This window comes from Meriones unguiculatus, chromosome 1, assembly GCF_030254825.1.
Source record: "Meriones unguiculatus strain TT.TT164.6M chromosome 1, Bangor_MerUng_6.1, whole genome shotgun sequence".
Taxonomy (NCBI): Eukaryota; Metazoa; Chordata; class Mammalia; order Rodentia; family Muridae; genus Meriones; species Meriones unguiculatus.
In genome coordinates this window covers 71,917,426-71,943,749 of record NC_083349.1, presented here as the reverse complement: position 1 = coordinate 71,943,749, position 26,324 = coordinate 71,917,426, and the positions used below count along the sequence as shown (strand labels likewise).

Genomic DNA, 26,324 nt, shown 5'->3' with positions numbered 1-26,324 from the left:
CACTGCAGGAAATACAACTTCAACAAATGCTGTTAGGAAAATTGGGTGTCATGTGATGAAAATGAAACTTAGACTTTATCCCTGACTCTGCACAAAAATCAACTTCAAATAGATCAAAATCTTCCTATCAAATCCCAAACACCGAAACTGCTGGAAGAGAAGACAGGGAGGGCCCACAGAATGTAGGTAAGCAATTTTGAAGAGGACTCTGATCACTCAGGAAACAAGACCAATAACTGCCAAACGGGACCTCAGGAAAATAAAAAGCTGTGCACAGCGAAGGAAAGCAGTACAGTAAGGGAGTATCCTACAGCTGCCAGCTGCACTCCCAACAGATGATTACTATCTAGAATACAAAACTGAGGAGCTAAAAACTAAAGAGTAAGAAAACAAATGACCACTCAAAATATGGACTTTAGATCTGAACATGGGGCTCTCAAAGAAGAATCATAGATGGCCAATATTCAAAGCTGTCAAGCGAATGCGAATCAAAGCGGCATCTCTTACTGTTAAACAATTCTATCACAATGTAATATTTATGCCATGAAATTCAGCACAGTGTACAATTCAACCAATTTACATTATGAAAGTTTTAAGGCCATCAATAAGCAACTTCTTATAAAAAATTTCTATTACTAATGGTTTATTGTATCTGGTTTTATGTTGAGGTCTTTGATCCACTTGGACTTTACTTTTGTGCAGGACAATAAATATGGATCTATTTGCATTTTTCTGCATGTAGACATCCAGTTAGACCAGCACCATTTGTTGAAGATGTTGAAGATCTTTTTACCATTGTATGGTTTTGTCTTCTTTGTCAAAAATCAAGTACCATAGGTGTGTGGGTTTGTTTCTGTGACTTCTATTCAAAACCATTGATCAGCCTATCTCTATACCAGTACCATGCAGGCTTTTTTGTTTTCTTTTTTGTTTTTATTTTGTTTTTTACTGTTGCGCTATGTACAGCTTGAGATCATTGAAGGAAATACCTCCAGAAGATCTATTATTGTACAGGATTGTTTTAGTAATTCTGGGTTTCTTGTTTTTCCATATGAGGTTGAGAATTGTTCTTTCAAGGTCTGTAAAGAATTGTGTTATTTTGACAGGAATTGCATTGAATCTGTAGATTGCTTTTGGCAGTATGGCCATTTTTACTATATTAATCCTGCCAATCCATGAACATGGGAGATCTTTCCATCTTCTGATACCTTCTTCAATTTTTTTCTTGAAAGACTTACAGTTTTTTCAAACAGGTCTTTCACTAGCTTGGTTAGAGTCTCATCAAGCTATTTGATGTTATTAGTGGCTATTGTGAATGGTGTAGTTTCCCTAATTTATTTCTCAGCCCTCTGTCTTATGTATACAGGAGGGCTACTGATTTTTTTTTTTTTTTTTTTTTTTAGTTAATTTTGAATCCGGCCACTTCACTGAAGGTGTTTATCAGCTGAAGGAGCTCTGTGATTGAATTTTTGAGGTCACTCATGTATACTATCATATCATTTCCAAATAGTGATAGTTTGACTTCCTCCTTTCTGATTTATATTCCCTTGATCTCCTTTAGTTTTATTGATCTAGCAAGGACTTCAAGTACAATGCTGAAGAGATACAGAGAGAGTGGACAGCCTCGCTTTGTCCCTGGTTTCAGGGGGATTGATTTAAGTTTCTCTCCATTTAGTTTGGTGTTGGCTATAGGCTTGCTGTATATTGCCTTTACTATGTATAGATACGTGCCTTGTATTCCTGATCTCTCCAGGAATTTAAACATGAATGGGTGTGAGATTTTGTCAAATGCCTTTTCAGCATCTAAGGAGATGATCATGTGGTTTTTCTCCTTCAGATTGTTTATGTGATACATTACATTGATGGATTTCCATATATTGAAACACCCCTGCATGTCTGGGATGAAGCCTACTTGGTCATTGTGGATGATATATTTGATGTGTTCTTGGATTTGGTTTGCAAGTATTTTATTGAGTATTTTTGCATCAATGTTCATAAGAGAGATAGGTCTGAAGTTTCTGGGGTTTTTTTTTGTTGTTGTTGTTGTTGTTGGGTCTTGGTGTGGTTTAGGTATCAAGGTGACTGTGGTTTCATTGAATGAGTTTGGTAATGTTCCTTTTGTTTCTATTTTGTGGACTAGTTTGAAGGAAATTGGAATTAGCTCTTCTCTGAAGGTCTATAGAATTCTGTGCTGAACCCATCTGGCCCTGGACTTTTTTTGGATGAGAGACTTTTAATGACTGCTTCTCTTTGCTTAAGAGACAGAGGAACATTTAGAAAGACAGATGGGATGTGCATTGAACGTATGACAGGAGTCTACTGAGCGCATCTGAAAGACTCTAACTAGCAGTGTTTTCAAAGCAAAGACTCATGACCAAACCTTTGGCAGAGTACAGGGAATCATAAGAAAGAAGGGGAGTTAGTCTGATGGGGAAAGGATAGGAGCTCCACAAGGACCAAATATATCTGGGCACAGGGTCTTTTCTGAGACTGACATTCAACCAAGGACCATGTATGGATATAACCTAGAACCTCCACTCAGATGTAGCCTGTGGTAGCTCAGTAACCAATTGGTTTCCCAAAGTGAGGGGAACAGGAACTAATTCTAACAGGAACTCGATGACTGGCTCTTTGGTCTCCCCACCCCCGAAGGGAGGAGCAGTCCTGTTAGGCCACAGAGGAGGGCTTTGCAGCCAGTCCTGAAGATACCTGATAAAACAGGATCAGATGAATGGGGAGGAGGTCCCCCCCATCAGTGGACTTGGAAAGGGGCACGGTGGAGATGAGGAAGGGAGGGAGGGAGGGACTGGGAGGGAATGAGGGATCGGGACACGGCTGGGATACAGAGTTAATAAAATGTAACTGATAAAAAAAAATAAAATAAAAAAAAAATAAAATAAAATTTTTGTGCTACAAAAAAAAAAAAAAAAAAAAAAAAAAAAAAGAGACAGAGGAATAGTCAATCTATTTACCTGATCTTGATTTAATTATGGTAAATGGAATTTGTCAAGAAAATTGTCCATTTCATTTGGATTTTCAAATTTTTTGGCATATAGGCCTTTATAGTAAAACCTAATGATTGTTTGGATTTCCTCAGTGTCTGTTTCGCTTTTCATTTCTGATTTTGCTGATTTGGATAGTTTCTCTCTGCCTTTTAGTTAGTTTGGCTAAGCATTTGTCTATCTTGTTGATTTTCTCAAAGAATCAGCTCTTGGTCTCATTCATTCTTGGAAATGTTTTCTTTGTTTCTAATTTATTTATTTCAGCTCTGAGTTTGATTATTTCCAATCATCTACTCCTCTCGGGTGTGTCTGTTTCTTTTTCTTCTAGGGCTTTTAGGTGTGCCATTAAGTTGTCTGAATGAGATGTCTCAAACTTCTTTCTGGAGGCACTGTAGAGCTATGAACTTTCCTCTTAGCGCTGCTTTCATCGTATACCACAAGTTTGGGTAAGTTGTGCCTTCATTTTCATTGAATTTTATGAAGAATCTAATTTCTTTTTTAATTTCTTCCCTGACGAAGCTGTCATGGAGCAGAGAGTTGTTTACTTTCCAAGTATATGTAGGCTTTTTGTTATTTCTGTTGTGGAGGTCTAGTTTTAAGCCATGGTGGTCTGACAGGATAGCATCTTCAAAAAATGGTACTGGTCTAACTGGATGTCTACATGTAGAAAAATGCAAATAGATCCATATTTATTACCCTGCACAAAACTAAAGTCCAGGTGGATCAAAGACCTCAACATAAAACCAGACACACTAAACCTGTTACAAGAAAAGGTGGGGAAGAGCCTTGAAACTCGCTGGCACAGGAGAGAACTTCCTGAACAGAACACCAACAGCACAGGCTCTAAGATCAAAAATCAATAAATGGGACCTCATGAAACTAAAAAGCTTCTGTAAAGCAAAGGACGCTGTCGTCAGAACAAAATGACAGCCTACAGACTGGGCAAGGATCTTCACCAACCCTATATCTGACAGAGGGCTAATATCCAGAATATATAAAGAACTCAAGAAGGTAAAAAGCAACAAATCAAGTAATCCAATTAAAAAATGGGGTACAGAGCTAAATAGAATTCTCAATAGAGGAATATCGAATGGCAGAGAAACACTTAAAGAAATGTTCAACGTCCTTAGCCATTAGGGAAATGCATCCCAAAATGACCCTGAGATTTCACCTTATACCCAGCAGAATAGCTAAGATCAAAAACTCAAGTGACAATACATACTGGCGAGGATGTGGAGAAAGGAGAACGCTCCTCCATGGCTGGTGGGAATGTAAACTTGTACAACCACCTTGGAAATCAGTCTGGCACTTTCTCAGACAATTGGGAATAGTACTTCCTCAAGATCCAGCTATACCACTCCTAGGCATATGTCCAAATATGCTCAAATACACAACAAGGACATTTGCTCAACCATATTTGTAGCAGCTTTATTTGTAATAGCCAGAATCTGGAAACAACCCAGTTGAAGAATGGATACAGAAATTGTGGTACATTTACACAATGGAATACTACTCAGCAGTTAAAAACAAGAAAATCATGAAATTTGCATGCAAATGGTGGGAACTAGAAAAGATCTTCCTGAGTGAGGTATCCCAGAAGCAGAAAGACACTATGGTATATACTCACTTGTAAGTGGATATTATGCATAGAATATAGGATAAATATACTAAAATCTGTACACCTAAAGAAACTAAGCAAGAAGGAGGATCCTGAGTAAGATGATCAATCCTCACTCAGAAAGGCAAACTGGACGGATATCGGAAGAGGGAGGAAACAGGGAACACGATAGGAGCCTACCACAGAGGGACTCTCAAAGACTCTACCCAGCAGGGTATCAAAGCAGATGCTGAGACTCATAGCCAAAGTTTAGGCAGAGTGCAGGGAATCTCATGAAAGAAGAGGGAGAGAGAAAGACCTGGAGGGGACAGGAGCTCCACAAAGAGTTCAACAGAGCCAAAAGACCTGGTCACAGGTATCTTTTCTGAGACTGATACTCCAAAATGACCATTCATGGAGATGACCTAGAACTCCTGCTCAGATGTAGCTCATGGCAGCTCAGTGTCCAAGTGGATTCCGTAGTAACAGGAACAGGGACTGTCTCTGACATGAACTCAGAGCTGGCTCTATGATCACCTACCCCTGAGCGGGGAAGGGGGGTTAAGGCAGAGACAGCCTCACCAGCCCACACAGGAAAACAATGCAGCCAGTCCTGAAGAGACCTGATAGGCTAGGGTCAGAGGGAAGGGGAGGAGGACCTCCACTATCAGTGTTCTTGGAGAGGGGCAGGGAGGAGATGAGGGAAGGAGGGTAGGATTGAAAGGGGATGAGGGAAGGTGTTACAGTTGGGACACAAAGTGAATAAATTGTAATAAAAAAATAAAAATGTTTTTTTATATTGAAGTATCAATTTCTTGACCATTTGTAGTCCTTACTTACTCTAACATCTATATACTTATTATTATTATCATCATCATCATTACTATTGTGGACATGCACACGATGAGTACATGTGTGGCTATGTGTGCACAGCATGAAAGCAGAGGCCAGAGGACAACTCTAAAGAGTAGTCCTCTCCTTCTACCTTTACCTGGCTCCAGCCTGTGCTCAGGCTCTCAGCCTCGCACAGAAAGTACTTCCACCTCTCTGGACTTATCCTTAATATGGAAATCTTGTCCATGTATTTGTGTGTCTGTATGTGTATTTGCATATATGTTTATGAAAACAAGCCACAGAACCCACTTGAATGTCAGAACAGTTTTCAAAAGTCAGTTCTCTCCTCGAGGCTGTGACTCCCAGGGATCAATCTCAGTCTTTGCTGTAAGTAATTACGGAGCTAGCATCACACAGTTGTCTATGTAGGGGCTGGAGAGGTTCAGCGGGGAAGAGCACTTCCTGGTCTAGTGTGCGAATCTGATTTCCCAGCTCCTCTATGTCATGCTGGACATGCTGTGTGCGTTTGTGACTGTCATTGCTGCCATTACAGAGGCTTCTGTAGCTGCCGTCTGAGCTCCAAGTTCGCGGGAAAATGTTGTCATGGGAAAATGAAGGCAGGCGGCCATCGAGGACATGTGACATCCCCCTCCGACTTTGGCATGCATTTGTACATGTGTCCATGGGTACATGCACATGCTCGCACTCGCGCACACACATACACTCAAAAGTCAGAATCAGTATTTTATATATATGGCTTCATTTACTTACCACATTCTGTTTATTTTTGAGCAAAAAAAAAATTTTAAAAAGTGTGAATTTACATTTTTTGACCTTCGAGCAATCACGAGTAATGCTGCTATACATAATTATATATTATACACAAATTATACGTATTTTTCTTAGAGCAAACACCTCCAAGTGAAAAACAGCAAAGTCACATGATGACGCCGTTAGCATCTCAAAGACTGATGAATGCACATGCAAATGGCTGAACCATTTCACTCCCACCCACAGTGCCCTGGGCTCCAACCTGCTGATCAACGTGTGAGTATTTGTTATTATTTGTCTTGTCTATTCAGTCTTCCTAGTGGATATAAGTTGTATCTTATTCTATGTTTTTACGTTTTACTATAGTAAAACACAAATGCATTTGTTAATCTGACCATATAATTTAATGAGAATTATATTCACAATACTGCGTGAGTACATACTTTTATCACCTGACAAAATGTATACCCACTTAACAAAGCTACCTAAGCCTACTTGTGATAGTAAATGTTATGACTTAGCGGTATTTCTGTCATTTCATTTAGTGATTGTCAACCATGAGTGCACTTTGAAAATCACGTCTTGTCTAACTCTTTGACAGCATCTTTACCACTGGGTTATCTGGTTGAATTATGTAAATTCTTCATGTATTCTGGACACTGGTCCCTTATCAGATGTAGATTTACAAATATTCTCTTACTTTCTGTGTCTTGTCTTTTACCTTTTTAGAGATAAAAATTAGCTTTGATGAAATACCAATTACGCTTTAATCTTTCGACACCTATCCTACTGGACAGTCTGCATTCATGGAGTCATCTCTGATTCAGAACCATGAGGGCTTTCTATGGTGTTGTCAATGAGTCTTGATGCTTCTGCTTTTTAATAAAGCCATTTTTCAGGTGGACTTTTGTGTGAGAAAGGTCCCAGTTCACCCCCTGTCTCTGGATATCAGTAGCTTCAGGACAATATCCTGAAACAATATTCCCCCTCCCCCCTCCAAATGACCTTGTTCTCCTCGTCAAAAACTAGTAGGGACTAAATCAGGGTTGTACTCGACTCTTAGGCCACTGCACTGACTTATGTCTGTGAATGTCCTATTTTAATTCCTGTACCTTTGTGTTGATTTTGGAAAATCAAGAAGTATGTGTGTTTTACCTTTGCTCCATTTGAAGATTCTTTGGATAATTTGAGTAATCTGTATGTCTCCGGACCGTAGTGCCAGATTTTACAATTTACTGAGAACTATTTGGGATCCTGATCCTACATTGAACCTATACATCAAGTTGAAGAATCCAGAGCCGTATTCTTAAATGTATCATATAATTTAATGCCCAAAACCTACTGTCTCCTCTTCCCACTTTAAATGAACTCCACAATTACTAAATAAATAAATTCAACAGAAAGTTTGAAACTCACTGTGTGAGTCAGTTAAGTCACAACTAAGAAGACAACTGAGTTCAACAGCCACTTTCAGTGATACGGGATTTAGCTGGAGGGAGAAGGGAGCCGGGTGAGGGCCACGGCTAATGTCACATGTCAGAGCCCCTGGTGCCTCAGGAGTCAAGGAGTCAACCCCGAGTGAGGGGCTTCCTGTTCATCACATGTCTCACTGATCACTGCTCTAGGTCTACTTCACTCCATCTATGTCACATGACTTTGATTTTTGTTCTTCCCCAGCTTTTGACATGAACACGAATGTCACCGGATGTTAGTCTTTCTTTTCTGGGAAAATAATTTAAAGCCAGAAACTTCCTGTCACACATGGCTCTACTGCTTTGATTTCATTCTACAGTTTTAATATACTGTATGTGATTTAATTTAACCAAATTCATAACTTAATTTATATTATCTCATCATTATCAACAATGAGCAAATTTAAAATACATTCCTTGTTTTATTTTTCACTTTAAAAAATATTTTTATTAATTTTTCACACAGTATATTATGATCATGGCTCACCTCCCCCAGCTTCTAGAACGTTCCCAAGGCCCCACGCACAGTTTTCTTCATGTCTAACCATGCACAAATCTCTCTGTCTCTCTTATTATTTAGCACTCACTTAATTTACTTTGCATTTACTTGCTGTATTATGTAAAGAAAATATAAGATCAGAATAAAATAATTTTCACACACACACACAAAACAAAACATAAGCCAACAACATTGGCTCTCACAAAGCTCAGGGCAGACGCTGTCAGAGAAGAATCATAGCTGGAAAGCCCAGTGAGGGTTAGGCTCCTGCGGAGAACAGGAATTACTTCCTTATCTCACTCTCGAAGTGAACATAACATTAATTTCTAATATTAAAAAATACACAAACATAAAAAACTAAAAACTAGTATCTTTTATGGATATTCATATAAACTCCAAAATGTAAAGCGCAGAGAAAAACTAAAATTATAACAATGGAAACGTAAGTGATTTGTTTCAAAGTTGTAGGTAAGGTTAAATGCCAGCAGATATGCTACCACCACAGAAAAGATTGCATGAGGAAAAATAACAATGTATGTCTACAGACATGCAAAAGCGCGTGACAGACTCAACATCACTTCCAAATAAGAATTTACTATAAAGCAATAATAATTAAATGCTATTTGCTGGACAAATATTTCCTGGATATGTAGATAATCAGAACCCAGCAGATCTTAGTTGTACAAGCACTGGAGGCCTCCACCCAGTGGAGACATTCCTGTCAGGGATGCCTCCTTGTAGGACCTTCTCCAGGCACAGGGAGCTGCCCAGGCTGTTCATGAAGGAGGCCAGTTAGCTCTGCTCAGCCATGCCCGTGCTGTGAGCAGAGAGGGTTCACCATCACCTTTTGTGTTCAAATATTCCCACCCACATTCCAGTGGTTTCAACACCACAAGGTCAGCTTGAAACAGCACAGTACTTAGAGCAACAGTGTCTGGCTTCTTTCTCAAAAGTCTGTGTTGAGCTAAGAAGTTCCGCCCCAGCTCCTGCTGGGAGGGAGGCTAGCAAGGGGATGTTGAGGGGAGAGACCACTGGCTGCAAGGCCCAGCTTCTCCTACATCTTCCGTGAGTCTGACTGCAAGGTCCAGCTTAGCCTGCATATTCCGTGAGTCTGACTTCAGGCTCAGGGAGGCCTTTGCCTGGAGTGCAGGTTCTCCACCGGCTGCTAGGTTCAAAGAGGAGCATCTAATTATCCAGAGCACAAGAGAGAAGAAAAAGCATCTCAGGCTCAGAGGCAACACAGCACTTCAGCCACATCTGACACGAACTGTCACAGGGCTGGCCTGCAGCTTACACGCCCACACCACAGTGATAACGTAAGAGTCCACAAAATGTAAAGACAAAGACAAAGCATCTATGATGTGAATTAAGAAGACATAAGAGGCTTGACAACTTCTCCATTAAACAAAAACAGTAGCTCCGTAATGGAAATGATATGATCATACTACCTCTAAATTTGTTTGCTGAAATCCCAACGCCTGGGTTGAATCATTAAGCCTTTTTGGAGGTGGGACACTTTAGAGAAGATTAAATCATGAAGGTTCTAGCTCATTAGTGGGATTAAATGTCTTCAGAAAACTGAGAGGGCAGAGAGCTGGCCACTCCTTCCCGCCACGGGACCAGATGACAGAAAGCAGCTTGCAGCAGGTGCAGGCCCTCAGCAGACACTAAGCCTGCGGGCATCTCGGTTTTGACTTCCCAGACTCCAGGTCTGATGCACTTCTCTCACATGTAAGGTGCGCAGCTCAGGAGAGAGCGCCACGGCAACGTGAACAGGACAGGACAATGCTCAGGGTATGATGTGGGAAAGAAACAAATTAGGACATATGTGATAGATGTACAATCAGGATACGGTCTTCTGTGAGACAGCGTGTGTCTGTTGTGTCTGTAGAAACTGGAATAAGTAAAGTCTGCCATGGAGACGCCCACTCTGTATAACTAGAAACAAAGTGCTGCGTGATACACAGGACACACTGCGCTGAGTCACGCCAACCTGTGAGTGCTTAACAGTTTCTAATTTCTGACATCGTGATGTCCTTGGTAATACTGCCATGCCAGGTTAATTAACTTCCAGTGGTTTTCTCTGTTGATAGCACATGAAACTGTTCTGCCATGTATGATACCAGACTTGATGAATTATAAAACTATAATGTTTCCTGTAAGAGATAACAGGTGTGGAATTCTATGTCTGCATCCACTGGAACACACATGAAGGAAGTCTGGAAGGACAGATGAGAGGTGCCCATCCGCAGGACAGCACGTGGAGAGGCGTGACACATGTGAAGGTTTTCAGTCTATACTGTAGCCATTGTAATTTGAATGATATGAATATATTGTTTTCAAGGTAAGATTTAATTAAAATAAGATCTGATACCCCCAAATCAATTGTTTGACAACTCTTATGAGAAACCATCTGTAATTACTTCTCACTCGTCAACTTCCATATCAACTAGGACAAATGCTTTGTTGAGGCCAGGCTCCGGGCACTTGGCTTGGCGAGACCTTACCAAGCGTAATCTAAATGCCAGCAAATGCAGGTGAAGGGCCATCAGCATGGCAGAGAGGAGCATTTCAGCTTTGTGGCTAACAGAGCTGAAACTGGTACAGGCCGAGGACGCCTTGCATCTTACGTCTTCAGTCACACAAAAAGCCAGCGCACTCATTCCTAAGCAGACTTTCTACCTGCAGCCTATGAAGTCCACTTTCAATATTAAATTTCTGATATTAAAAAGAGATGAGGCCAATTAGAACATATTCTGTCTCCTGTGAACTTCAATATTGATAAAAGACTTACACTACCCTTTTCCTCGAGCTGAAATAACACATATCTCTGAGATTTAACAGCCTGCACAGCGTGTGGGCTACTTACTATGTGTGACAGTAACCTCTGCCAGACGGGGTTCTATGTGCCCACATCCATAAAGTTATTCACTGTTATCATTAACCGCCAGCTTCCAGTACAAAGTCACCTTCATTTGAAATCCACAAACATTTATCTTAAGAAAATAAAAAGCAATTCTAGGCACAATAATGAGGCTTATTAAATACTGTAGCGACTAGATAAAAGGTGATGGCACTCACTCATCAAGAGGGAAGACGATAAAGGTTTATAGAGGTTAAACAAAAAGGGATTCTGGACAGTGGGACTGTTCCTCATTATCTCCTTGCTAGAATTATCTAGAAAATTTATTTGATTTGAACATTAGAGAATTGCCATTAAATATTCCTTCCTTATTCATTAAAGAGGTTATTTCTAATTGTAAGACCTAAAAATTAAATCTTTTTCATTAAAATAAAGAAAATATTCTCGAGCACTGAATTAAGAGATCACATTAATATATAACTCCAATCAGAATATAATTAAAATTCTGGATTAAAAATAGAAAATATCAACAGAAACAGTGAAAGTGAAATTAATCCTAATAAATCTCAGTCTTTGAATGGGTTGCTGGGTAGCATAGTATCACTAATGACATTATCAGATAAGTACACTTAATCAATATTAAACTTTCTTGACAAAGGAGCCTCTGTAACCCTGAATAGTAGATAAACTTTGCAGGGCCAACTTTAATTTGTAACTAATCTCTAGAAGAAAATGGTTGTTTTCATCTGGGAAAACACCCCTGCATACCTTAAACATTAACTGACACACAGCCATTTCAAAGAAAAAAGCACAAAGCTGGGTTGTGGTGGTACTCTCCTAAAATCCCAGCATTCGGGCAGAGGCAGGTGGACCTCTGAGTTCAAGGCCAGTCTGGTCTACAGAGTAAGTTTCAGGACAGAGAATCCCTGACTCAATAAAATAAAATAAGATACAAATAGAAAAGCACAATTGTGGTCTAAAAAAATACATTAATACGTATTAGTAAAATCCTGAGATAGTTATGGGATGATACAGCTGCTCACCCTCGACAATCAGCATCACAATCCCCACATTAAAGCAGGCCCTAAGCTCAGTGGCCACTAACACGTTAGGAAGCTTTTTCGTTTACAATACAACATCACTGCTCTGTGTCTTGGGGGTCAGAGACTGTACTAATCCTAATGTGGCCAAGCAAACCAGGAGACACACTTTTGACTCACCTTGTGCAGACCTGGGATAGGACTCACGACTGACTACAGCATCACCCAGGCACCCATGTGCTAGTGTCCAGAACACTTGGGCAGTTCCACGTTCTGTGCTCATGCCCTGACAGAGACCCTGTAGGCAAAGTAGTCTAAATGCCCAGGTCCACATCTCCCTAACACAATGTGCAAAGTGGCGGGATACCCAAACAATAGTTATTCATAAATATGTTCACGTAAGAAGAACTGCAGCATTCTAAATGCTGTGGCATTTGCTTCAAGTGATTGGAAAATAAGTTAAAGTGATCCGTCGAGGTTTAATTTAACTCCCTCCCATTCTCCATTCAGACTCCTTGAATATTCACAACAGTCTCAATAGCATCGTTCAGCAACACAACCTTCCTAAAATAATAGAGAATTTAATTATATTTTGCATTTCAAAGTACTTTGTACATGGAAAACAATTTTATGCAACTTATATGAGTATTCGAAGATAAAAGAATAGCCAAAGGTTATATGTAAATTAATAATTATGTAAAGGAAGCAAAACTGATTTACTGTTTGCTTCATGTAGTGCATCTACCAGGCAAATAAGATTCTGAAAATAATAATCTATTCTCCACATTGCTGAAATGAAGGTTTCACACTGATGGCGTCAGAAGAACCCATCTTCTGGGGATGGCAGTTACCTCAGACCTTGATTAAAATCCCTGAGCTTTATGTGGTTTGGAAGGCAGAGACAGCTGCAACTGTGGACTACATTTTCAGTCTGCTTCAGAAAGACCTTAAAGATAAGGTGTTAACATTTTTACTAAGGAAATTAAACAAACCCAAACCTCATGTTTTTGGACATTAATGTTACTTTACAATAACAACAATTTGGCATTTTTGAGGGAAAACATTGGCATTAATAGAAAAAATTTGATAGAATAGCAATTAATCATAAAGAGAGTTAAAGAAGGTTTCCACATGATATAAGGCCTATGCAGGTTTTCAGTTGAACATATTCTGCAAATCTTGACCACTGTAAACTGAATTTTGATATTCTGGCCATTTGAGGTATTAGCAGTTGGAGAGTTAGTGCTGCAAAGTCGTTGGAATCAGTTAAGGCAAAATAAATTCTGCCTCTATAGACCCAGTGTGGACACCACTGCTTGAAAGGCGTAAGTTAGGAGCATTCTTTAACAAGAATGGCATAAATTTATAGATAATCAAGAGTGACCTGAGCACTGTATTACCTTTCTATACCAATATATGAACTGTGCAAACAGACACACGCGCACGCACTCACACGCACACGCACACACACACACTACATAACACAGTTCAACAACATGTTAATTAAAAGCTCTAGGATTTTCCTTGGACTCCTGTGTCTTACTGAAGTGCTGATTTTCCTGCATTATTGTTATAAATTTTAGTGAGAGCCATTAAGTTTTGAAGAGCTATTCTAAAGTAAGTATGACTTTAGAACTACTCTCAGGATCAGGATGGGAGTCCATAGGAAGGGCGCCTCTGACACTTCATCAACACAAGGCCTCCGCGTGGGCTGCGCAAGGACAGGGCAAAGGTCACTACCTGCTAGGCCTGAATGCAGAATGACCTACAGACATACGAGGATGCTGAGAGCAGTTCAGCCCTAGGAGAAGAGCCCGGTTATCCAGTGCCAAGTATTGGCAAATCCTGGACACAGCCACACAAGTATCACACAGACGGAGCAGAGTGCATTTAAGTCTTTAGAAATACACATGTACATAAATATACATGCATGTTACAATTAACAAGGAAGAAGCCTTGGATTTGAAAGAGAGCAAGGAGGGGTAGATGAGGTTTTGAAGGAAGAAGTGGTAAGGGGGAAATGGTGTAACAATGTTATGATCTCAAAAATAAAATATCGAAAATATATTACTATACCTCACTACAGCAATAACAGAAATAATGATAATAAAAGGACAAATGTTTGCTCTCATCAACTCATATAAATGTTATTCTAAGATGTTAAATAACTTAAAATTATAGTAATTTATTAGTTTAGAAAGAGATGAAATCTGGTAACATAGATTATGATATCACTCATGGAGAAAATGTAGAAAAAAAGAGTGTGTGCTGACATGGCCTGTGTGTGCATCTAATAAAGTCAGAAAAATGCACCTAGAAAAATAAAACCAACTGGTTAGCTGCACAGAGAAAACCAAGGGGCTGGACAAGAACGTAATTTTGAATTCTGAAGTAAAAGATATACTACCTGTTAAAATATATATTAAAATAAGAAAGAGACACAAAATGTTAAATTTATGTCAGCTCATCTGCTAGCCAAATAATGGTCCTCCAAGTAATAAAAAACTGCCCATCATTAGAACTATGCTCCATTCTGAAGGCAGGCTGCCTGTCCTTGCTTCAGATAAAAAGAGAAATTACTTCTGAACATTCTATCCTCTTACTAGAATAAAACTTCATGATACCAACTTGCCAAAGGCTGGGAAGCGATGTCTATAAAAGCAGCTCTGGGGGAGAGATCACCCCACCCTAGCTACCCCGAGTAAGAAGACACCGTCAGCCAGAATCACCCGACTTGGCTGTGGGAGGGACCGACATTTACATTGCTTCCCTGTGCAAAGGTGGAACGAAAACAGGACACTGTGCTTCACACGTAAAATAATTAACATGTAATAGTTCCGTTTTCAAAACTGAAATCGTTAAGTGAAGCTAATGCCGGGCTCATTCAACACACTCTAAAGAATGTGCTGCATAGACATAATTAAAGGACAATTCACGGCATTAACTGACAACAAATTAAATCCAATGATGATTACAGGAGCCTCGAAGAAGCTGAAAAGAGATGACATCACACTCAGCACTAGAGGAGCTTTCTAGATAAAGGCAGCTGTACTCTTCTGCCGAGAAGCGGGAGGTGAGACTCGCTCCTCCGTGGAGAACAAAATGAAGCACAGCGTGGAGACCATTGGCTGTATTAACGTCTCCTTGTTACCAACAATGCAGCTGAGTGGCTGTGAAAGAACACTGCAGAACTCATGTTGTAGAAACCATGTGGCTCCAAATTAAACATAAAACAAGAGGCTGAGACAACTGTATCCTGCCATGCAGTTAATTCACCTGAGCAGTTCATAATCAGTGGAGATAAAATTATCACACTAGAAGCATTTTCCCTTGAGTTAGAACCAGATGGATACTCTGGACATTCACGGGAATATTGGCTTATGAAGCAAGGCACTCATAAGCCCTACAGTGGGTCAAATGTGCACATTAAGGCCTGATATTATACAGGTGCAATGGTCCCATGCGGGTGGAAGTTCACATATGTGTGAATATTTGTCTTAATTCTGACTCTAGGGGTGTGGTCAAATTTTTTGTTCAAGCATCAACTGATATGGATGAAGTCAATACAGAACTTGGAAGCATCATTACATTCATAGTCACTGTTACCTCGACTGCAGTGTAAAAACTCAATCTCCTATAATACCCTATACAACATATTGTAACATAAGAAAACGATGCAGTCTTACCATGAATACAGCTTAGGATTATGTATGTATATACATACATGTATTCAATAAGAATTAATGGAAAAAGAGGCCATGAACTTGAAAGAGAACAAGGAGCAGTATACAGAATGGTTTGGAGGGAGAAAAGGAGAGGAAGAAATACACTTATACTATAATCTCAAAAATTAAAAAAACAAAAATAATAGATAAATGGCTAAATAAATAAATAAGCATTCACAAAAGGCTCAAGTTTCCTTCCAGAATTTTCTATTCTATACATATGTAATAATACTGTGGAGCATAAACATATACATACATGCACATGTCTGCATTACCATATATGATATCATATGTCACACACATTATACAAGTAATATGTCCTGTGTACACATACACTCTATCTTCTAATGATTTGCAGATGATATTGAAAATCCTACTCAATTGGATACCACTGGCCATGGGCCCTCAAGAGGACCCAGTGTGTAATGGCGCCTTGGGGCTTCTATTACTGTGAAGACCACCAAGGACAAAGGCAGTCTGGGGAAGAAAGGGTTTATTTCGTACGGTAGTTTGTAGCACATCATCCAGGGGAAGTCACTGCAGAAACCTGCAGGCAGGAGCCGATGCAGAGGCCGTGGAGGGTGCTGCTTGCTGGCCTCCTCTTTACCGCATGCTCAGCCGCTTCTTACAACGCCCAGAAAACCCACCTAGGGACGGCAGCACCCACACTGAGCTGGGCTCTCCACATTAACCATTAATCACAAAAATGCACCGCAGGCACGCCCACAAGACAATCTGGAGGGGACAGATTATTTCACTGGGTTCCCTCTTCCACAACACCTCTGCCTGTGTTATGTTTACACAGAACAAACACCAGGTGCCTGTCCTCAATCCTGATGATCTGCTTTTATCTCTGGAATCCAGGAAAAGGTGGAAGGAGAGAAAGAAAACCTCCACATATGGCCCATGCCACACCAGTATACACATGCACACATATCTTTTAAAAGGAAGCCCTACCCATAACTGACACTTCTTAACAAATTTTAATCTCTCTCCAATCAGGTGTTTCACAGTTGATGACATCACACGGCCACGGCCGGTAATATGGCGCTCTGATGTAGGTGTCACACACCCGTGAATGTAAACAGTCCTGGTCAGTGACAAACGTGAAAGAAAACCCTTCTAGCGCGTTTCTGAAAACCTAGATGATTAAATTGAATTTTTTTAGACATGCATTAATTTAATTTGTTTCTATTTTCTTCTTTGTGTGAGTTTTATATGATTAGGTCAACCTCTAAATATCCTCTTAAAGGCCTTTGGACAAATACAGAACAAACATTCTCCACAGTAAGGACCGCGTGGGAACTGAGCATGCTAGTGGCTCTTCCTTCCTAAGTGTTCCATCAAACAAGAATTGATTGTGTCTTCACTTTACATAACCCACAGCATATTCCCACTACGACAAACAGATGCTTAGGGTACATTATAAATGGTCAATTACAGAATCAAACCTGCCTTCATTTAGGTTATCTCTGAATTCTTCACATAGTTCATTGAGCTTGGGTTTCGGAACCTGACAGGCTTAATTTTGAATTATAGCTTCTTCGGTTACTATGCACCTAGCACTCCCCACTAGAATCCAGAAGTAGGAAAAGAAAACTATATCAAGATATCTTAGGGCAAGGATTGATGTTATTCTGGTGAAAAGCATTAGTCTAAAGTTTTAAGTTCTTCTTTCTTGGCTCCAATTTAAGTATTTGTGATAGAATAAGAAAGTCATGGTCTTCCTTCTTCAACACCCACCCCATACCCAGAGTTAATTCTGGTGGTGCCCATTTCCATGCATATCACGCCATTCCAGTAAGTACAAGACATCAGAAAGAACTGATGGTGTACGTCCCAGACAATGAAAGTCTTAAGATACACAACTTTTTGAGGCTGAAATTTGGTCTAAATGATTTGCTTCTGTGTTTTCTGAACAATACACCAAACAGTAGCTCAGAAACGGGCTGGAAGAGAGGATAGTATGATTAACACATCCATACTTCATTCTGTTTTCAGCTATAAAATATCTCATAGTAAGACAGCAGAATTTACTACAAGAACCATTTTAAATAATATAAAATGGGTTTCATATAAAAAGGTCCTTTATAAATATCTTTGAATGAATTTACTTTGAAGAACTCAGCAGTTATATATCAGCAGAAAATATTACTTAAAATCTATTCACTAGATTAAAGAAAGTTTCTTTAAACTGAAAAAGTAATATACATAGTCACACACTGGGTTTGCCACCCAGGCACACTGCTCCCAGCTTCAAAAGCAACTCAAGACCTCACAGCTGCATATCATGCCCTCTCTCACTCGAAGCCCAGACTCAGAGCGAGACTCTCTCTGTGTCACAGTGAACATCTGTATCCTAAACGGGGCTGACAAATTGAGCGAACAAGGCCAGGAAAGCACAACAGTGACCAACCTGCCAAGATACTCCTAACAAACTTGTTCCTAGAGCCCAGCCAAGAAGAGGGCATTCATGCAGGACACAGTGAGCAACCAGTCAAGAGGAGGGCATTTGTTCAGGATACCATGAGCTAGCCATGACCTCGTAGTTGCAGCCCAGGACTGTAGAAGAGAATCTGCTCCCATCATTTTCCTGAACTGACACAGCCTCCTACGGTGCTCTACACACATCCCTACAGCCCAGTAAGTGTGACACTAAGCCCCACCAAAGAAATACTTCTAGCAGAAGACAGGCTACTACATAAATCCACAATGGTCAAATGCAAACGAGTAACCATGGGTGCTCCCCCCAGTTCAGCCATTTAAGCCTTCAGCAAAAGCTCAAGAAACACAGGGAGAGTTGGGGTGGAGCTTTTAGGAGCCTGAGGACAGGAAGGACTGCTCCAAGGCAATTTCTTCTTGCATGACAGTGTGCTGCACCTCTGAACTCTCAACAATATGCCGCTTGCACACCAACAGTCCAGCAGACATGCAGACATGCATGGGTGGAAAGTCCTCAGAGTGACACACCCCAGCTCTCAAAGAAGGGCTCAAGGTAGTCAGTGGCTGCCCAAGGAGGATGCTTTCCATAGGGAAAGGCCCCAGCTGGTCTCCCAGTCCCAAGGGATCAGTCTTAAGCATGTGTAGACATGGGAAAACAAACAGGATTCAGCAGGGTGTGTGTGTGTGCATGCGTGAGTGTGTGCTTGCAACACAAGAGGAGCTACAGAGCAGGGGGTGGGTAGAAATGATTTAAATACAACGTACTCATTTAATTAAAATTAAGGTTTTTAAATTTTAGATAAAGAATAAAACTTCAGGGGAAAAGACAAGCATGTATAGCCTATACGTTTATACAGATATTTGTCTGCATATGTAAAATGTAGGTTTTATGGTTAATCACATACTATTTACTCAAAGAAAGTCGCTAATATTGGCCACTATTATATTTCCTGACTTACCTAAGCATAATAATACCCAACATTTTTTTAAAAACTATAACGTCAGGAAACGTTTTTCATATATGGTATTTTATTAAAAGCCATTGCAAATCTTTCCATATTAATCCTACACACAATTATCCAACATTTCACATTTATTTCAACTTCTCGTTTCCAAACACAACAGAAGCAAGTGTCACGGCATGGCTGGCAAAGCCCACACATGCCCTCAATGCCATGCACTCCTGTGTAATGTGCTGAATGTGTTCCAAAGATGGAGATCTTACTCAAAAGTATAGCCATGTCCTTTCTTCTATTAGTGTTTATCAATTAGTCTGTGATACAGCGAGAAAAACAAAGCTCCCAGAACCTGAATATGAGTTTTAATTAATCATTTTCAATTAAAACTCCAGGTTAATGACAATAAATCCAAATCTAGATTTCATTGGAGAACTCTGCGTTCAGCTAAGTTCACAGGTCATCTCTATCTTACTTATTTTTAAGCACACAGGGAGCACAGTTGCCTAGAAATGTCTCATGAATTAACATGAACTGATTGGCCTGCTCTTTAACTACCTCCCCCTGAGGGGGAAGCAGCATTACCAGGCCACAGAAGAAGACAATGCAGCCACTCCTGATTAGACCTACTTGACCAGGATCAGAAGGAAGAAAAAGAAGACCTCCCCTATCAGTGGACTTGGGGAGGGGCATGCATGCAGAGGGAGGAGGAAGGGAGGGATTGGGACAGGAGGAGAGAGGGAACCACAGGAGGGATACAAAGTGAAAAAAAGTGTAATTAATAAAGAATAAAAAAATGAAAAAAATGCTACATCAATACTTTTCAAACTTTAAAGAACTGAAAGTTTAAGTGAATATGTAAAGGAAATAATGCTCTATAAGAAATAAACTTAGCATTTAAAGACACACGGCTAGTGTGGACCTGAAGGAAAGTGGAGACACCCTTGCTGGTGTATGGGCTTTGCTGTGACATACTCCAGCATTCAAGGAACATAAAGTAGAAGTCTCCAAGTGTAAAATACTTCACCGCTTTTAACCATTAACACACCGTGCATTGATAGTTTTCTTTTGTTAGTCAAATATATGATTATAAGAAAAGCTAGAGCATCATGGTCTCTCTAGGTCTTATGATAACCACGACCTTCAGACTCAGCCTGGAGAGCTCAGCAGTTAAAAGCCTTGCTGTTTGTGTCCGACCTGGATCCAGTCCCCAGGATGCACAGGGCGGCTCACAGCCATCTGTAACTCCAGAGTCCGAGTATCCGAGTATCAGACACCCTCCTCTGGACCACGGACAACAAGCATTTATGTAGTGCACAGATATGCATGCAGACTAAACATTCACACGCATTAAAAAAAAAACAAAAAAAAAACACCTCAAACTCCAATATTAAAATGAAGATATTCAAAACAGCAACTTGTAAAGTCATTTTTAGTACACATCTGTTATAGACAAATATTTTAGTGTAATGACTAGAAAAACTAAAATATATGCTTGAAGCTAAATGTTTTCATTTATCTGTTTAAAAATAAACAAGCAGTGATAATGCATTCACCATCCCTGTCAACCTATATCTACTCATTGATTTCATTCTTTCCCATGAGCCCAAAGAAAGCTTTCATATTATGTAAAGGATAAGTTACCACAGAAACCAATTTCAAGAGGTAATATCAAAATTGAAGTCTTTAAATACTTTTAAGAGTTCTTGAACTTTTAGGTGTCTTATCAAAAGGAGTATTACTATGTGTCTGATATTAAAATTACATTACAAAAAGTGTACTCACGTTTAAGAGAAACCACAGTGTCAAAGACTAAGATTCGATATGCTTGATGGCAAACCTGATGTCTGAGTCTTCAAGTTATTCTCATCTTAAACAGTCCTTATATTTGGAAAAGCCTCTGACTTTTATGAAAACAATTACAAAACTTTTAAGAAAAATATCATCACAGATAAATGAACATTCTGCCCATCACAGGTGACCTTGAATCTTAACAACAATTAGTAACGATTAGGCTCAGTGCTTCTGAGAGAGGCACCCAGTGTAGACACTGTGAATGGGCCTTACAGTCTTACTCAGGCTGAGCAAGGAAAGCTTAAGAAAGAACATTCACCTCTGCTCACAGTCTCTGAAAATACAATTATCATTATGAGCACATGTAATGAGTTCAAAAGTATTTGGAGATCAGAAAACAAAACTGGGGAAGTACCTTCTCATTATTAATTAAAAATATCTAGTCAACATGCACTGTTAGAATCTCTGGGCCTAATGAAAACAAACCTAGAAATGACTTTTCAATGAAATAAAAATCAATATCAAAATTAGTCTACAGTAGTTAACCTAGATAGCATCATGTTTACTGTGTACATTAACATACAAATTGCTCCTACACATTTAATGTCTTTCATTTAAAAGTATTTAGGAAAATCAACATGTTTGAAGCAGGCATGCCCGGAAGAGCACCAGGTTCTCTCACCTGCAGATGTGTCTGCTCAGGCAGAGAGGAGCAAATCAAGTTCATGACAGAGAAGATTACCTCCTGAACATCAGAGGCGAAGGCTTCCCACTGAGAGAAAACTCATGCCCTGTCCTGTGCTAACCTAATAACACCCACGGTCGCTCCTCACTGCTCCTCTCTAATCCATTCCACGTCCAGCGATTATTTTAGAAGACTGTAACATGATCAAAATGCAAGTTTATTTTACAACTTTTCAAGTGAAACAATAAAATAGAATGGCTACTCTGAGGTGACAGGCTCAAACACAGTCCACTCGTCATTTACAGAAGGAACATTAGATAAGTAACAAAATGTTTGTTTTTTTTTTTTCAAACAGTGAATATGTTATATTTTCAAACAGTAAAGAATGATTGTTTCTGAGCTTACTTAACTTAATGTAAATAGAGCTCTGTAAATAAATTCAGTCTGCACTTAGATCAGACACAGAGCTATCTCTTTGGTGATGAGGAAACTCAGCAGACCCCTCCTCCTGGCCAGATGTGCAGCAGTGCTGCAGCTGCAGAGCCGAGCTGTGCTCCCTGTGGTTAGGGAAACACTGTGAACAGCTCTGCGCTCACCAACGGCCCAGGGGACTGCCGGACACCATGATTCCCACTCTGCTTTCTGTGCTCCACGCTCTGCCAGAACCGGAGGCTGCAAGGGTCCACACAGAACCCCACCATGTCTGTGTTTCTTACGCTCCTTCACCAAGATTCCTCTGCTATCACGGAACGTCATCAGCCAGGTCCTCACTGATGCGGCACTGGCCATACAAAAATCATCAGCCTGATCCTCACTAACACTGCACTGGCTGTACATAGGATCGCAGATGAACACGGGACTAAAGATGAACAGTAACTTGGAGAGGGGAGAATTTCGAATTTCCAAATACCTTAGAGCAGACGCTGAGTTTCCAAATACAGGAAACTTATAAATTCACATCGTGTTCACTAATGTCACAGCTTTACATACTCTACACTGGTTCAATAGCTGAAATATTAGTTGTAGGTAGAATTCCACAGGCACATAAAAGTGCTGGGAAATGCACAGCAAATAATTTACCGATGATGCTAAGATTAGGGTGATAATATTAATATAGCACAGTAGATCAGCAAATGAAAACTAAGAGTTTGAATACTAAATCTGGCTCTAGCTCACCAGTTGAATGTGTTTCTTGTTTCTTCCACTAAACCATATGTCAAAAGACAAGAAACTGATTTCTAATGCGCTTCCATCACCAGATGGCGCCTTATGAACGTGTAGCCTTCCTTTAGCCACCTGTAAAGAGCACCATGAGTCCGACACAGAAGTGCCTCAACTGACCTGCTTCGTTACACGCAGATGATCAGCAGATGAAGAAATGGCAAAAGCACGGATCACCCTCCCCACAGAAACACTACAGTAGGCGTCTTCCCCAAAGCAGAACTAGAAATGCGCTCAGAGCTGTCTTAACTTCAACAGACACTTGTATAACAATGTTCTCACACCATAACTAATTGAGTAAATGTAATACTTATTACTTGAGAGAACTAATATCTGTATTCATTATGAATTTTAATACTGCAACTAACCAGGATGCGCACAGAAACCAATATACGCATAAGAAACTGCTTGAAATTACTGTGGTTGCAAACTCTGAAATTTTAAAAATCAAAAACTGCTCAATACTAATGTGTAAAATTGATTTGCTAACCAGCACTAAGAAGGAAAACGTGTGGTAACAGAGATCCATGTTTGCACAGACCCTCACAGAGAGATCAGATCTCCCACTCACCTCTCTCCGGCGGGAAGCCCAGCAAGTCTGTTTGATCTTCCAGACCACAGCAGCCACAAGCAGCAAGGATAGAAAACAACTGGAAAATAAAGCACAGATAACTGGACTCAAAAGTCACTTCAGATATGCAGTAAACTAATTTAAAGTAAATTCAAATATGAAGAAATAAGAATGTATCATGATAAATATTTTGAAAAAAAATTCTTCATAATTGACTCATTTATTTCTTTGTGAATTGTTTCTCTCTCTCTTTCTGGTTTGTATACCAATAAAATAGCCCAGGATAATAATGATTACTATCTATATAACACACACATTTTAGAGGACACTTTCTACAAACTCTTCCAACTGAACTTTACCTGTAATCTAACTAAATGTTCTTTATTCTATCAACAGACTCATCTCTCAGTTAATTACGGAACCATTCATTCTTTAAAATCTCCTGAGCAATTTTGTTTTCTTTCACCCTTTCTGATGCATCAAAAATCAGAAAACACAGACCTGCACTCCAGATCCTTCTTTAAATTATGGACACCTTGTGAAATTCAGTTTAAAGGTCTTCCAAGGTGACGCTACAGGGAAAGCTGTTTGCTGTCAGGCCTGATGACAGAGATTTATCTTTGGAACCCTCATGATGGGAGAGGGGAACCACCAACTCTTGAGCAGTATCTCCCTGCTGTCCCTGTGTGACTGTGGCATGCAGGAACCCTCTTTCACAGAATAAAAATAAATAAGTGAATAGTTTTAAAAACTAAAAATATCAGTTTCAAGAAAGCACTTCTCATAAAAATATGAATTTTAAAAATGCACTTCTCTATTGGCTAAATGATTATTCAGGGTCTGAGCAGTCTGTCCAGTATGACTCATGGCTAATACCCTGGTGGTAGCTCCAACAGCCGCCAATAAGATGGCAGTAACAATGGTGGCTGTAGTTCCAAGATCCCTTTTCCGTCTGAAGAGAGTCATAGCGTGAGGGGCATCAACGGGCACAGGCACCCAGCAAGGCATGCGAGTAACCAGGGCATACCTAAATTTACTAGCATTCCAGCATTGGGCAAGAAAGCAAGTATCATTACCACAATTACTTGGCTCTATCTGGCTAATAATGAATAAAAATGGGAGATGTAAACAAACAGGTGTGGGCTTATAGGAAATATTATGAGAAGCCTTAACCCCCTCTTTGGAACATCCTGCATCAGTTCTAGAACTAGCAGTGGTGGTGTCCGAGGTCTGAGTAGGTTCAGGAGACCATTGCCCCCAGGGGCGAGACGTGCTCCATGCCAATTGACTAAGTCCATGTTTTCCTCCACTTTTGAAAGTCATTTAAGGTTCTTAAATTATTTTTTCCCTTTTTTTTTAATTTTTCATCAATTACACTTTATTCATTCTGCATCCCCCCGACCATTCAGGCCTTTACAGCCATTGAAGCAGGACAGTCTCCCCAAGCATGGTTGGCTACCATAAAAAGCTAAAATGATACGCTCAGGATGCGAGGCTAAGCACTGCACTCAGGGTCAGCCGCTTTGGACCCAGAGAAGAGCAAGTCTGATTGCATGTGGGTTGATGCCCCAGGTCCCGCCTCTGAGAAAAAGGTATCGGACGGGTCTGATGCTCTTTGGGTGGATGACACCTAAATGAACATCGGTACAAAGCCCCAATTTATTTCTAATATCAGAGATCAGACCTCTACTCTTGCCTGATGCGTCTAAAACAAAAAGGGGGAACTGTAGAGAGCTGCGTAATGCCGTGCCTTAAAGATGGAGCTGGTTTCCGCCTTCCACCTTCCCGATGGTGAGTGCTCTCTGTCACGAACAATTCCACATTTGGCTAAGGCTGAGGATCTGGCTTGCTTCCATTTATGTGGACCTATCTGCATTGCCCACGAGGCATGCTGGGGTTGGCTACCCAGAGGCTATTTAAGCTGTGGGCTGGCTTTCCCCAGGGTCAGATGATTGTTCAAGGTTCCTGAATAAACTGCATTGAAAAAAAAATAAAAAAAAAAATAATAATAAAAAAAAAATTTTTAAAAATGCACTTCTCTTTTTCTGAAAAACAGTATGGGTCTAGCTCGGTTGGCAAACATTTTCCTAGTTAGTTAAGAGCCAGCACTTAACCAGAGAACTGGCAGAACAGAGGAGCTGTGGGGGAGACACAGAGAAGATTAATTTTGTAAATCAGTATCTTTAGTGCTGCCAAAATTGCAGCATCTTATTATTAAAAAGGAGTTAAAAAATTATTTAGTTGAAATCCTTCCTAGAAAAGAAATCCCTGGTAAACCCTGATAGTGACAAAGTATGTGATTTACCTAATAAAGCAGTCATCTGAGAAACTGCTAACTCCGAGTCAACGCCCAAATGATGAAATTATCCTCATTTTGACCATTAATACCAGTTCTGTGCTGAGTAAAGCCAAGCCGGTGTGCTACATCCTGAAACTTCTGTATCTGAAAAGGCCAGACTGATGATCTGGCTCAGCAGCTCCTGGTCAGGAGTATTTTACACTTAAGGAGACATTGTAAGTGTCTAGGGGCATTTTTATTGTCACCATTTGACTGGCATTGTGTGATGTTGCATGACCACTTAAAATATACAAGACAGACGTGTTCTCACACGCACGCACATGTGCACCCACGCACACACACAGAGATTCTACGCACATACCACCAACACTGTGTAAGTTGAGAAGATCTGTCTGGAACTTACTACTCTCCATGGAAACTGCATTTTTCATGCTACTCACAGGTTGGTAGTGTTAAGTGGTAAAAATGTGATGAAAACTGGTACTTTAGAGCCTCACGGTCCATTTCAATTTCAGTAACATCATTATATCCTTAAAACTTTTAGCACAAAAGA

General features: G+C 40.1%; 1 protein-coding gene across 6 annotated transcripts in view; it reads right to left on the bottom strand.

Moving 5' to 3' along the window:
- Positions 1 to 26,324, bottom strand: part of Atrnl1 (attractin like 1) — a 563,418-nt gene that overhangs the window by 325,340 nt on the left and 211,754 nt on the right. For all 6 annotated transcript variants that reach the window (XM_060391717.1, XM_060391720.1, XM_060391724.1 and 3 more), the window contains exon 26: positions 23,473 to 23,551. In XM_060391717.1, the coding sequence (XP_060247700.1) occupies positions 23,473 to 23,551 (79 nt within the window). The remainder of the gene's footprint in view (positions 1 to 23,472; positions 23,552 to 26,324) is intronic.